A 13,656-nucleotide genomic window follows, 5' to 3' on the forward strand; every position below is an offset into this window, starting at 1 on the left:
CCCTTGTGGTTACGTTTGGAAATTGACTGATTGTTCTTTGTAAACAACTAAAGGTATCGTCTATTCGTCTATCTGGAGTTGAAATGGAAAATAGCCTTGAATTCCATGTAATACCTAACCATTCAATGACTTGAGTTGGTTTAAATTCTGATTTTTCAAAATTGACCAAGAGTCCAGCATCTGACAACGTTTCTTGGATGAAAGTAGAGTCTAAAATACATTGACTCTCCGTAGAAGCAAACACCAAACCGTCATCTAAATATAATACGATCCTGATGCCACTTTTCCTCAAGAACTTTACAACTGTTTCTTTTAAAAAGCATTTAGTAAAAAATAAACGGAGCAGATGAAAGGCGAAAAGGAAGAGCAGTATAGCAATAATATTTGTGATTCCACTGAAATCCAAAATAAGTCTGATAATTTTTAGCTATATCTATGTGATGATATCCTGATTTTAGATCGAATTTGATGCAAACACAATATTTTTCGAAGTAATCTAGTGCTGTCGTCCAGTCTTCAAACTTTACACATTTATTTAACCTACTAAGATCAAGAATCAACCTCATTTTGGTCCTGTTTTCGGCGACACTCGAAGGACTGCAATTAAATGGCTGAAATGGAACTTATATTATACACCCTTTATTCAATAAGTCCGAAATTTCGGATGCAACAAATTTTGTGCTATGAATAGCTGACCTAATTTTCCTGAAAGAATTTAACCTGACCAGCAATGGTAGAATAGCCAGTACAACCTGTATACTTTATAGTCGGTTAAAAAGCTCTACAGAGCTTGTGTTTGACATGTTGAATGTATATAGTGCCGACTTTAAATAAAATTTACTTTACTTTACTTTATCAATGACTTTGTGGTTTGTTTTTTGGACAGTTGGTTTTCCAGTGTCCAGTAGCGAAACAGCTGAAGCAAACGTCACTGGGTTGTGGTTGACGCCTTGTGGGTTTGCCACGAAAGAGCTGTTGCTGGTATGAAAATGCTGTGCACAGTAGAATAAGGCCCAGAAGAAGCAAGTTGGGCTACCGAGCCTGCTGCCACCGCTGGTTGGGCTTTGTAGTTTCCATACGGATAAAAGCGCTTGTTCTGTCCTGCTTTTGTTTGAGGGCGCGGTTTTCAGCACTTCGGATTTTCTTTTCGTCATCCGAATTGTCCGCTATTTCTCTTGATTGATACTCGTTAACCATTCTTCAGCCTGCTGGGGAGGAATCAGCTATTCTAAAGTGTTTCTGTTGGGTTTTCAGTTTCCTTCTTAAATCGCCTATAATAGTCACCGACTCGCTGTCATTATTATCGAACGCTCTGAATTCTAATTTGTCCAAACTGTCAAGTATTTCTGCGTTGAAATCGTATTGTGCGCGATTCCCTTCGGATTTGATTTTAAGTTTCTTTGCGATAGATTCGGTTCGCTCCAATTTAAGCTGACCTGACAGATTTTGAAATTAAGTTTGTAAAACCCCCGTAACGAGCTTGACAATGTCTGAAATTTCTATTGAAGGGTTACCAAGAGTTTCTGCAGGCACTGTGTTGCTGTCGTTGTTCTCCAATAGGGACATATTTCATCCTCAGAATCGCCCATGACAGGTAGACTAGTAAAAGCGTCCGGACTGCACGAGAAAGAGCCTTCGAATGGCTTTACCTGTATGAAATACCTTACACGGGCCCTAACACCCCGTGCTATGAATATTAATGTCACCTGACTAGGTGACAATGCTAACAACCAATAGATGTTAGGAAATGATAAACACGTACACGTGTTTGGGTATCTTGAATAAATACATACATTAACGTGCCATTTACAGAGTATCTGCAACAGTTACTTCCCCTTGCTCTTTCACTTTTCTGGCGGGAAATTCAAAACTGCCAAATGGATCACAGATATGGAAGGTGAAGATAACAAACAGTTATCAATTTCATAACTCTTATAAGGAATACAAAATAATGATTCGGGCAAACAGGGACCTCTGGACATACCAGAGGTGGGATAAGGTGCTTAGAAGGAGTGAGCATCCCTTATCAACTGGTTACGCCCACCATGAACCCTGTCCCCCCCCCCTCTCTCTCTCTATATATATATATATATGAGTCCCATTGCTGGAAATATTGTTGATAAAACAAAAACAAAATGTCATCTTTTAACAATTCGATTAGGTCTACTTGACATTTGGACCAACCCTCCCTTTCAAGTTTGATATGACTGGATTATATCCCTAGTGCTTGGGTTTTGACATGTAGATAGTAGGCATCCTCCCTGGACCAATTGCCCCCCCCCCCCCCCCCCCCCCCCCGGTTATGAGCTTGTTGCTTTCCTCACGCAACCATTCACCCTCTCCTTCCCTGGTCATGGCTTCTGACCACTCAGTCCCCTTCCTGGTTAAGTTTCAGGACCACACCCCCTCCCCCAATTACGGGTCTGGACCACTTGTCCCCACAACCACACCCTTAATAGGCCTGCATGAATAGGCTAGCTAGCTCTTTCAAGATCCATAATTTCATGATGCTTCAAATGACTTATACTGACATTAAGATGAAGAACAATGATATTGAAATGTATACATTTAATCAATAATTTTATCAAACAATCAACATACTATAATTTCACTGTAACAATTTATAATGTATTGCACTGGTGTTTCAACATGTAACTTCAAAATAGACATCATTAACATGTATTCAATAATTACACAACCACCTCAACTGAACCAAATCCCAAGGAGACAGTCTTAATTTGTTGATTTACAGATCTGCTGACCTAAGTTTTTTTTTTTACTTTATTAAAAAATAAAATTGAAAAATTAATTTTAGAAGCTTACATTCATTTACAGCTTTGGTAAGAGATGAAGTGTTTATGTCCATCATCATTTGTACTAAACAGATGTGATGTCACAAGCAGATGTGATGTCACAAGCAGATGTGATGCCACAAGCAGATGTGATGTCACAAGCAGATGTGATGCCACAAGCAGATGTGATGTCACAAGCAGATGTGAGGCATTTCAACGCAGGCTTTTTTGGCTCCTGCAGTAAAATCTAGGTACTCTCTTAACAAAAAAAATATGTAATTCATGATATTTATGCATATTCTGATCGATATCACAAAACATATTAAGTAAACATAATGTTTAATTCATAGTTCTTAAAAACAAATTGCATCATATTTCTGTTTTTATTTTATTCTGACAGACTAACTCTAATAATAAAAATATCTGTAAACCAACAAGCTAAAACAACTCTCAGAGGCCTAAGCATGCTGTCTACCGAGACCTAAATAGTTGTAAGCTCTGTAAATATGGCACTTCTGTAAGTCAACAATACAAGGCCTAGATTAGCATATTGTCTGTTTCTTCTCAGTGACCCTCCAATTTGAACTGAGAGTGAGCAAGTATATAGGCAACAAAAATTATAATTAATGTAAAATAGAGACATTCAAAGACTATATCAATGATGGACTATACATTAAAACTGGAACCAGTTCACCGAGGGGAAAAGAACCCAGCCATGTTTAAATTGAGGCACTAGAAAAGGTAACATACATACAAGTACAGGTAATATAAATTCAGCCCCAACAAACAGAACACGGCATGTTTTAACTACAGTTCTGAGATACTAGTGAGTTCAAAATAAAGCAACAATCAATGTCCACACAAAAGCATGAATATTAACTTCCACTAAACAACTTTATATCATCTAATATCTACGACATTTTATCATCTACTGTGAACCTTGCACACTTCCACGCATACAGACACAAACAAAAGGGGGTTATCATTAATGTACTTGTACACATGAAAAATAATATATACAGAGACAAAAAATATACAGTATGTGCAAGCAAATGTTTGTGTATCTGATGCTGGAAAATCAAATCAAAATAAATACTAAAATTATGTAATCTAATAATATCTACATTCACCAATGTTTTGTTGTAATAAACTTTTTGCTGTTTCAATGTACAATTTGTATTTGTATTTTCAATGGAAACAATGTCCTTCCAACATGACATAAAAACTTTTTGATGTTTGTATTCTGGGTTATAACAACAACTGAAACCTGATTGTAATGTTTTATATCCTCCTAATACTAACATCCAAGACATTTATTCATCAATTAAATCAACAAAAAACACACCATCACTATATAAAACACCAATTTCAATGTGAAGGTTTAAATAAGATCCTCAAAAAGTCACAAGAGCACAAACAAAATATCACATGTAAAGAGAATGTAAATTTCATAACGCACATCATTCACTCAGTTTTTCATCATGCTACACTCATATCAGCAAAAATTTTAAATATAATCTAATCATTCAAAGATTTTAAAACGTGGAATGAATCAATGTTACTCCAGGGACATTTAACAATATACATATAGCACCCATATAAATACTTGTCTGGAAAATATCTTTGTTTGAGCATAGAATACTGTGAAATCATTAAGTCTTGTGGGGGCTTAATTTTTGTGGGTTTATCCTTGTCCCATTATTTTAAACCACAACAAAATATACAATGCTTCAATGTAGAGAAACCACAGCCTTAAAATTACACCCAAACAAAATGATGAAATTTCCACAATCCATGAAAATTGGCCCCCACAAATTTAAATGATTTCCACAGTTTACAATAAAACAATACAAGTCCTGTCCTTACAAGCCCCGTTTCTGTATTTTAACATTATAAGCCCTGTATCTGTATTTTAACATTACAAGTCCTGTTTCTGTATTTTAACATTACAAGTCCTGTATCTGTATTTTAACATTATAAGTCCTGTTTCTGTATTTTAACATTTTAAGTCCTGTTTCTGTATTTTAACATTACAAGCCCTGTTTCTGTATTTTAACATTATAAGTCCTGTTTCTGTATTTTAACATTACAAGTCCTGTTTCTGTATTTTAACATTACAAGTCCTGTTCCTGTATTTTAACATTATAAGTCCTGTTTCTGTATTTTAACATTACAAGCCCTGTTTCTGTATTTTAACATTACAAGTCCTGTTTCTGTATTTTAACATTATAAGCCCTGTTTCTGTATTTTGACATTACAAGCCCTGTTTCTGTATTTTGACTTTGCCGCTATTCATAAAATGTCTACTATTGAAATAATCCAACAAATTGTGAAAATATTTGATCAAAGGCTGCAATAATTTATGAGAGAACTAATCCATGCATTGTCCATTGATGACAATCAACAAATAAAGTAACTGGTACTACCATTCAACAACACTTAGGAATGTTTAAATTCTCAACAAATAAGAACTCTGGACAGCTTTGGACATTTTCACCAAAAATATTACTACTAAGATAAAAAAAATTGTCTCTGCCTTATACTCAACTGAGTGTAACTGTGGAAGAATAAAGTTTCATCATGAAAGTATACACTTAGTTTTGCTCATTCAGAAATATATGAGCATAATAAAAGAATTACAGTGTTTTAGATTTTTTCTCTTAATCCAAAGAATTTTTATGAAAAGGGCCACAGTGGGACTTTAAAACATCCAGCATGTTTAATTAATGGGTCCTGATGAGAGGGCGTTGGAAAACCTTGAAAATCGGTAAGGCACAAAATGTCGCCGGCGTTTGATACAAATAATGCCAACAACAATGAAAAGAATGAAAACAACAGCACCCAGTCCTACAATGATGTACATATACATCTTGCCCACCGGCTTTCTGTGTCTCTGAGCTGGAGTTGTCTTAGGTAGTGCAGTGGTCTTAGAAGTATCAGAAGAGCGACAGAGGTTAAAGTCCAGCTTCTCCAGCTCCGTGATGGAGCAGACGTGCGTCAACTCACACTGAGAGTCACACACCGGCTTCAACGTCTGGCTCACTGAGTTATAAACCAAGTATTTAGAAAACAATGCAGAGTTGTCTCCTTGGAATGAAAGGGCCAAGTCATGGAGGGACTTAGGATTCAGGTCAGGGAGGTGATAGACATCCTTAGCATCGTACTCCAATGTCCAGTTAACGTTCCCGCCACTCCGGATCAGCTGTGCCAGGTTTAGATAATACTGTCGATAGTTGAGGATGGTGCCGTCTCTCTTGTTGTACTCATACAGACGGATGGAGGGATTGTTGGCACCCACTCCAGGCAGACTACTGTTCCAGGGGGTCACAGCGGGGGCCAGGAACAGGGTACCCACAGGGGAACCTAAAAACAATAATGTTAAAATACTACAATCCAGCTCAGTTATAGCACGGATACTTGACAAGACTGCACCACAGGGGAACCTAAAAACAATAATTTTGAAATACTACAATCCAGCTCAGTTATAGCATGAACACTCGACATGACTGAATTTCAGTTACAGAGACAATGTCTGGACGAGAATTTCACAGTTACACAGACAATGTCTGTATGAGAATTTCACAGTTACAGAGACAATGCCTGGACGAGAATTTCAGTTACACAGACAATGTCTGGACGAGAATTTCACAGTTAACATAGACAATGCCTGTATGAGAATTTCACAGTTACACAGACAATGTCTGGACGATAATTTCACAGTTACACAGACAATGTCTGGAAGAGAATTTCACAGTTACAGAGACAATGCCTGGACAAGAATTTCAGTTAACACAGACAATGCCTGGACGAGAATTTCACAGTTACACAGACAATGCCTGGACGAGAATTTCACATTTACAGAGACAATGTCTGGACGAGAATTTCACAGTTACACAGACAATGCCTGTATGAGAATTTCACAGTTACACAGACAATGCCTGTATGAGAATTTCAGTTACACAGACAATGCCTGTATGAGAATTTCACAGTTACACAGACAATGCCTGTATGAGAATTTCAGTTACACAGACAATGCCTGGACGATAATTTCACAGTTACAGACACAATGCCTGGACGAGAATTTCACAGTTTTCTTCCATTGTCTTTGTTCCACTGGCCTTGGTTTGAGATGATGATATGCATGTACATGCCACAAGAAAACTTTGTGTATAGTATGATTGTGTAAGGTCTCTCTGTTCTAAAGACAACTGCAAGAACAATAACTTGACACATTTTCCCAATGACCTTCAGAACATGACCTTACATCAAAAATGTGACCTTATTCCAAAATGTGATCTAATTCCAAAGTGTGACCTTGTTCCGAACAATGGGACAAACCCTCCAGTCATCAATCTTCATTTCGTATATAACTGTATATAATGTGCCTAAGCTACGGACATTTGGCATGTCTTTATTTTCCAGGTAACCTTGACCTTAAGCAAATGATCAAGTGTAACAGGATCCCTTCATGGAAGTCTGCACTTTAAATCACTACTCATCATCACCACCATCCTCTTTTCCAGAAACCTAGAGTTATGCAAATTCATTAGGGTAAAGGTCATGGCATACCCTTACTTCCTGTCAGTTTGAATATCTAAAGTTGCTTTGTTGTTGAGTCATACAGATAAAAGGAAGGACAGAGATAGGAGGATTTCTACATACTTCCCTAACCTTTGTTTGCAGCGCATATGATTACATTCATATAGATCTGCAAGAACTCTTCTCCCTGAAATATTTCTATTTTTCCCCTGAAATCCAGTGTATGGGTAACAGCAAACACAAATGTTTTATCATAATGGATTTATATGTATTACATTTAATATTTTACAATAGTGTTTCTTTTGCCATAAAGTAAAAAATGTTTAAACATTTCATTTTGAGCAAAAGCTTGTAAAAAATATCTCGTATCTAATTTTTTCATCCTGCAACTGGTAACTACTCTATTGATCCCAAAATGGTAACGTAATAAACTAACATGAATTTACCTTCCAGTCGAATTCATTTTACCTGTTGAAATTACCTACCTGTTGAATCTTTCAGTATTCTGAAACTGTCTGTATGTTCATGTCCATAAATCTGAGCTGCTATGATATCCGAGAAAGTCTTTAAGATGTTGACATATCGAGTGTTGAATTTGTCATAAAACCACATTAATAATGTGTACTTCTCAAACAGACCTGGGGGGACGTGGGACAGAATGATCACCTGTGGAAAGGAAACAGTGACAAACAATTAATGAAAGGCCTCCACATCAATTCCCAGTCAAAACTTTCTTGATAACAGAATAAAAGCATGCTTTCCTCTTTGACAACATCATTTCTATATAGATATCCATGGAGATATTTATCCAGTTGATAAAGGGAGACAACACTTCAGAACATTGATATTGTAGCATTGATTACTAGGATACATATTACATCTATAATGTATTTAGCAATAAACACAACATATTACATCTATTATGTATTTAGCAATAAACAAAACTTTTTTACATGCACAATACAGAGCTGGCAGTCTGATTAAACCCCCCTCCTCCTCACAGACGAGTGTAAGGAGGAAGGGGGGGGGGGGGGGGGGTAATCAGACTGCAGAGCTGGGTTTTGTAAGTCTTCTACCCCAATTTTCACTGAGTTTTGACTGAAATTTTATTGAAAGATAAAGGTTTTCTTCTTCTCTGTACCTTGAGAACTTTTAATTCATGCCCTGTTACAGGTCTCCCAGGTAATTCATGCCCTGTTACAGGTCTCCCTCGTAATTCATGCCCTGTTGTACTTTGAGAACTTTTAATCCATGCCCTGTTGTACTGACCTTTTCTTTAGCTGTCTTTGCTGCTGTCAGAGTAGCCGTCAACCACTGGAACTGGCCAGCTGGGTCTTCAGCTTTACTGGTCAGTTTGTCCTGAGAGTAATACAGATTGGTGTTCAGCCCAATGACCCTCAGACCACGGTGAATCGCAGTAGTGTAATAGCCACCTATACAAAAATAAATAAAGTCTACCAAATTGCAAGATGTCATTTTAAGCCAGATAATTACTCTTTGACTCAAACATTGGAAGTTTTTAAAATAAAAATTTAATATATATTAATCACTTGATTATTTTCAAACCACTGAAATTTGCATGTCACTGTCATGTTATTTAAGAAGTCACCTACCAGTCAAAAACTGCTTTGCTGTATCATTGGAGAGAAGCTGATCAAAGTGAGCACCATGGAGAATGCTCCTATAATAGTTAGAGTCTGGTGCGGAGGGATATGCATCTTCAGGGTATTCATCATGATTACCAAGGACTGGAAATATGGTGATGTTCGGGAATACCGAGCGGAGATGTTGGGAGACGTTCCCGATGTTTTGTACCACCTTCTCGATGTTCAGTGTACTGTCATCAACATGTGGCACACTGTCCCTAAAGAATCACAAAAATGTTGGGAAAAGCAGTTAGTCTATAGTGGTTTACAATTCTTGATAAACACATAGGATATTTTAAAAGTAAGGGGATTCCATTGAATTAACAATAACATGAGCTCCACCTGGTGGGACATATCCCCTCACAACGAGTATCTACAAGCTTTTTATATGAAGTCCCATGGTGACCTTGACCCCCAAATCAATAGGGTTCTTCCTCTTCGGATGAGACCGCGAAAAACCAAGGTCCCATGTCACAGCAGGTGTGGCACGATAAAGATCCCTCCCTGCTCAAAGGCCATAAGTGCCGAGCATAGGCCTAAATTTTGCAGCCCTTCACCGGCATTGGTGACGACTCCATATTAGTGAAATATTCTCGAGTGGGACATTAAACAACATTCAATCAATCAATCTTCCTCTCTTGAATACAAAGCTACATGTTAAGTATCATCAATAGAGTAAACAAGAGGCCCATGGGCCACATCGCTCACCTGAGTCACCTTGGCTCATATTGAAAGATTTTTCCTATATATTCGCATGTAAAATTTGATCCCTATTGTGACCCCAACCTACTCCCGGGGGCCATGCTTTTTACAAATTGAATCTGCACTATGTCATGAAGCTTTCATGTAAATGTTAACTTTTCTGGCCCAGTGATTTTTCAGAAGAAGATTTTTAATGATTTTCCCTATATATTTGTTTGTAAAATTTTGATTCCCTACTGTGGCCCTATCTTACCCCCGCATACCATGATTTTTACAAACTTCAATCTGCATTATGTAAGGAAGCTTTTGTAGAAATGTAAACTTCTTTAGCCCAATGTTCTTAAGAAATTTTTTTTTTAAAACTTCAATCTGCACTATGTAAGGAAGTTTTTGTACAAATGTAAACTTCTTTAGCCCAATGTTCTTAAGGAGAAAATTTTTAAAGATTTTTTTTCTATTTATTAGTTATGCAAAACTTTGATCCCCTATTATGGCCTCATCCTAACCCAGGGGTCATGAGTTTAACAAACTTGAATCTGCACTAAGTCAGGAAGCTTTCATGAAAATATTAGCTTTTCTGGCTCAGTTGTTGTTGAGAAGAATATTTTTCAAGATTTTCCTTATATATTTGTATGTAAAACTTTGATCCCCTATTGTCGCCTCATCTTACCCTCCGGGAGCCATGATTTTGAATCTGCACTATGTCAGGAAGCTTTCATGTAAATTTCCACTTTCCTGGCTCAGTAGTTTTTGAGAAGAAGATTTTTAAAGATTTTTCCTATATATTTGTATGTAAAACTTTGATCCCTTATTGTGGCCCCATCCTACCCCCCAAGGGCCATGATTTTAACAAACTTGAATCTGAACTATGTCAGGAAGCTTTTATGTAAATCTCAGCTTTTCTGGCTCAGTGGTTCTTGAGAAGATTTTTAAATGACCCCACCCTATTTTTGTGATTATCTCCCCTTTGAAGGGGACATGGCTCTTCATTTGAACAAACTTGAAAGCCCTTCACCCAAGGATGCGTTTGGCCAAGTTTGGTTATAATTGGCCCAGTGGTTCTGGAGAAGAAGTAAAAAATGTAAAAAGTTTACAGACAGACGACAGACAACATGCGATCAGAAAAGCTCACTGGAGCTTTCAGTTCAGGTGAGCTAAAAATATGGTCTGCAGAGCAACTACAAACTTTTTCTATAGAGTCTCATAGTGACCTTGACCTTTGAATCCTAAAATCAATAAGGTTCTTCCTCTCTTGATAACAGAGCTACATGTGAAGTATCATATCAAATGAGAAAAAAAATATGACTTGTTTGTGTTTACAAACCTTTTCTATGAAGTCCTGTAATGACCTTGACCTTTTAATATCAATTTCAATAGAGTTCTTCTCTTGATAACAAAGCAAACATGTAAAGTATCAAATCGACTGAACATAAAAAGGAGTCTGTTGAGTATCTATACATTCTCTGTGCGACACATTCTCACCCACACATCAACAGTCTCGTTACTTTATCCCCGCTCACAAGGAAATGCAAGAGGATATTCATTGTCTTTATAAGTTTATGAAGAAAGAGTTTAAGATATATGTATTTCCTTAATCTATTCATGTGCAGGAAATGATTTTAGCAGTCCTGGTAACATTATCACCAGTAATCAAAGGGCTCCATCAAATGAACATTAACTGCTTTATAATACATCTTATAAGTTTATCAAGATAAAATCGTTGCATTTTCCTTAATCTTTTCATGAGCAGGAAATGATTTTAACAATTCAATAACCTAGTAATTTGAGGGCTTGATCATATTTGCAAAATAAGGGTTTCCAATCTGAAGTTCGGATCAGAAATCCTTGGCTTGAGAAGAGATTAAGAATAAGTTTTTATGAAAAGTTTAGAAATTAATAGAAGAATTTTGCAAGCCAGTGATATCTATACTGCACGATTGCATTGGAATAGTTCTAGAACACACCTTTTAACCACTGATGATGAAAAATTATAGATTTTTGAGCCAACAGATCGTGGAAGTCTTGTGCAAAGCACTTTTCATATTTTTTTTATATACTTACATTTTCTTTAATTCCTACAAATCAGATCTAGTTTATTTATTTCATAACAAATAGAATTTCATGCTGAGCTTCATTTACTCACTCCAATCATGTAAAATACATGCAAAATAAACTTTATCATTATACCTCAGAATGTTTTTGCTATATAAATGTTAGGTGAATAAATTTGCTATTTCTTCTGGATAACGCTAGCCGTGAAATAGTTTCTGAACTATCTCACCCTAGGGAAATAGTCTTGAAACTATTTACCGGATGCTTTATTTTCCCGTGTTTTCTTTTCTGTGACGTCAAAGTCTGATAGTTTACCACTCCGATCACCTTGGTCGATTCCATCTAGGCTAATGCTGAATGTTAGTTTAGTTCACTTTGGTATGTCTGACAAGTAAAGTCTACTTCGGTATAATAAAACACCTATTTGCTGACTATTCGGACAATAGCAAGTTTATTATCCCCCTCTACAGCAACTATTTCCCTCGGCTGCATCTTGGGAAATAGTTGCTGTCTTGAGGGACAATAAACTTGCTATATTGTCCTCATAGCCGGTCAATAGGTGTATAACATGGTAATCTCAGTAGTGAACACTAACTGGGGGGTATCAGACTGAAATAAATCTGTAGATTGTCACCTAAATTTGCTGAGGTAGCAGGTTTGTCAAAATATCTGTCTATAATTAGGCTAATTTCTGAATAAGAAATATAATAGGTCTCCATGGTAACACTAACCCTGTCCACAGAATGAAGTCGGGGTCAGGGTGGATGTGTTTCATGGCTGCAGTGGCTGACTGAATCAGTTGCCATGGTGAATCGCAGTGATAGTTTCCATAGATACTGTTGCTATAACTGCCTTTTGACATGAAATGACACATTTTCGACGGGTCCCCTTTTGTGCTGTAGTTGGCATCATAATGAAAGTCCGTCACTTGCCAAAAGTAACCTGAAATACAATCAGCAAGTTGTATTGTTATGATTCAATTCTGTAGGGTTATTTGTGAGAACAGTGAGGGGACATGTCAATTAATGTATTAAATTAAAACTCGCAGCTATAATCAGATATGTCATCTTACATTAAAACATTTAACAGGTTGGGAACACTTCCCCTATAGCGAGATATTCTCGCTATCCCTCTTTAGCAAGAAATAAACATTACCACAAACAGGTGTTTTTGCGTCTATATTGAAAATAATGTCAAATCCCGTGAAACGCTGAATAAGTGCGAAACACACTCAACATGATGCAAATTGTTTCTATGAAATTGTCAACATAGTCATGGAATTGCATGTCAAAGTTGCTGCGTAAGAGGGAAGCAGTCTGAAATCCAAAACACATCGTGAGTGTTTTTGTTCTGATTAATATATTTGCAGAAGTATCACACATTTTAGCACTTTTTCTTCTTTTCACGTGAAACACGAAGAGATGTATTCCAGTCCACGGGTGTTTTTCTCCGTTGTACGGGATATATTTATTCTCGCTAGAGAGGGATAATCGCGTTTTAGCGAGAATATCTCGCTATAGGGGAAGTGTTCCCAACCTGTAAAAATGAAAACACAAATAGAAAATTGTCACTAGCGCTCGCATTATTAGCTCGCTATACGTACCTGTATCCACAATGGCGGTACATACTTCAACGACAGTTCCCACAAATAACACACTCCTGAGGAGGTTCATTCTTTGCTAAGTTAAGTTACTGCTGCAGCTAATCCTTTGGTTCAAAGATTCTACTTTCACATTCCGTCACTCAGAATGAAAACAAAGTTCAAGGTACAACAGAAGAGTTCTTCAAGGGGCAAAAACTGCTGGAAGGTTTTATGTAGAGTTGTCGTTCGCTTGTGTGAACGTGAAATTAATTTTTTATTATAAATTTCAAGCCAGAATTAATTTATTCAGGTGTCTGTCAAAAAAAAAATAAAAATCCAAATT

At 36.9% G+C, this 13,656-nt stretch overlaps 1 protein-coding gene across 1 annotated transcript; it reads right to left on the reverse strand.

The window, feature by feature from the left end:
* Positions 1-2,553: 2,553 nt before the first annotated feature.
* On the reverse strand, positions 2,554-13,656 carry LOC125671510 (acid sphingomyelinase-like phosphodiesterase 3b). Its single transcript, XM_048907280.2, has 6 exons — positions 13,335-13,656; positions 12,463-12,673; positions 8,945-9,195; positions 8,601-8,764; positions 7,817-7,997; positions 2,554-6,155 (listed from the first exon to the last, which is right to left on the reverse strand). Exons 1-6 carry the CDS (start codon positions 13,402-13,404, stop codon positions 5,512-5,514), a joined length of 1,521 nt encoding a protein of 506 aa, XP_048763237.2. The 5' UTR covers positions 13,405-13,656; the 3' UTR covers positions 2,554-5,511.

Source organism: Ostrea edulis, chromosome 4 (assembly GCF_947568905.1).
Source record: "Ostrea edulis chromosome 4, xbOstEdul1.1, whole genome shotgun sequence".
Taxonomy (NCBI): domain Eukaryota; kingdom Metazoa; phylum Mollusca; class Bivalvia; order Ostreida; family Ostreidae; genus Ostrea; species Ostrea edulis.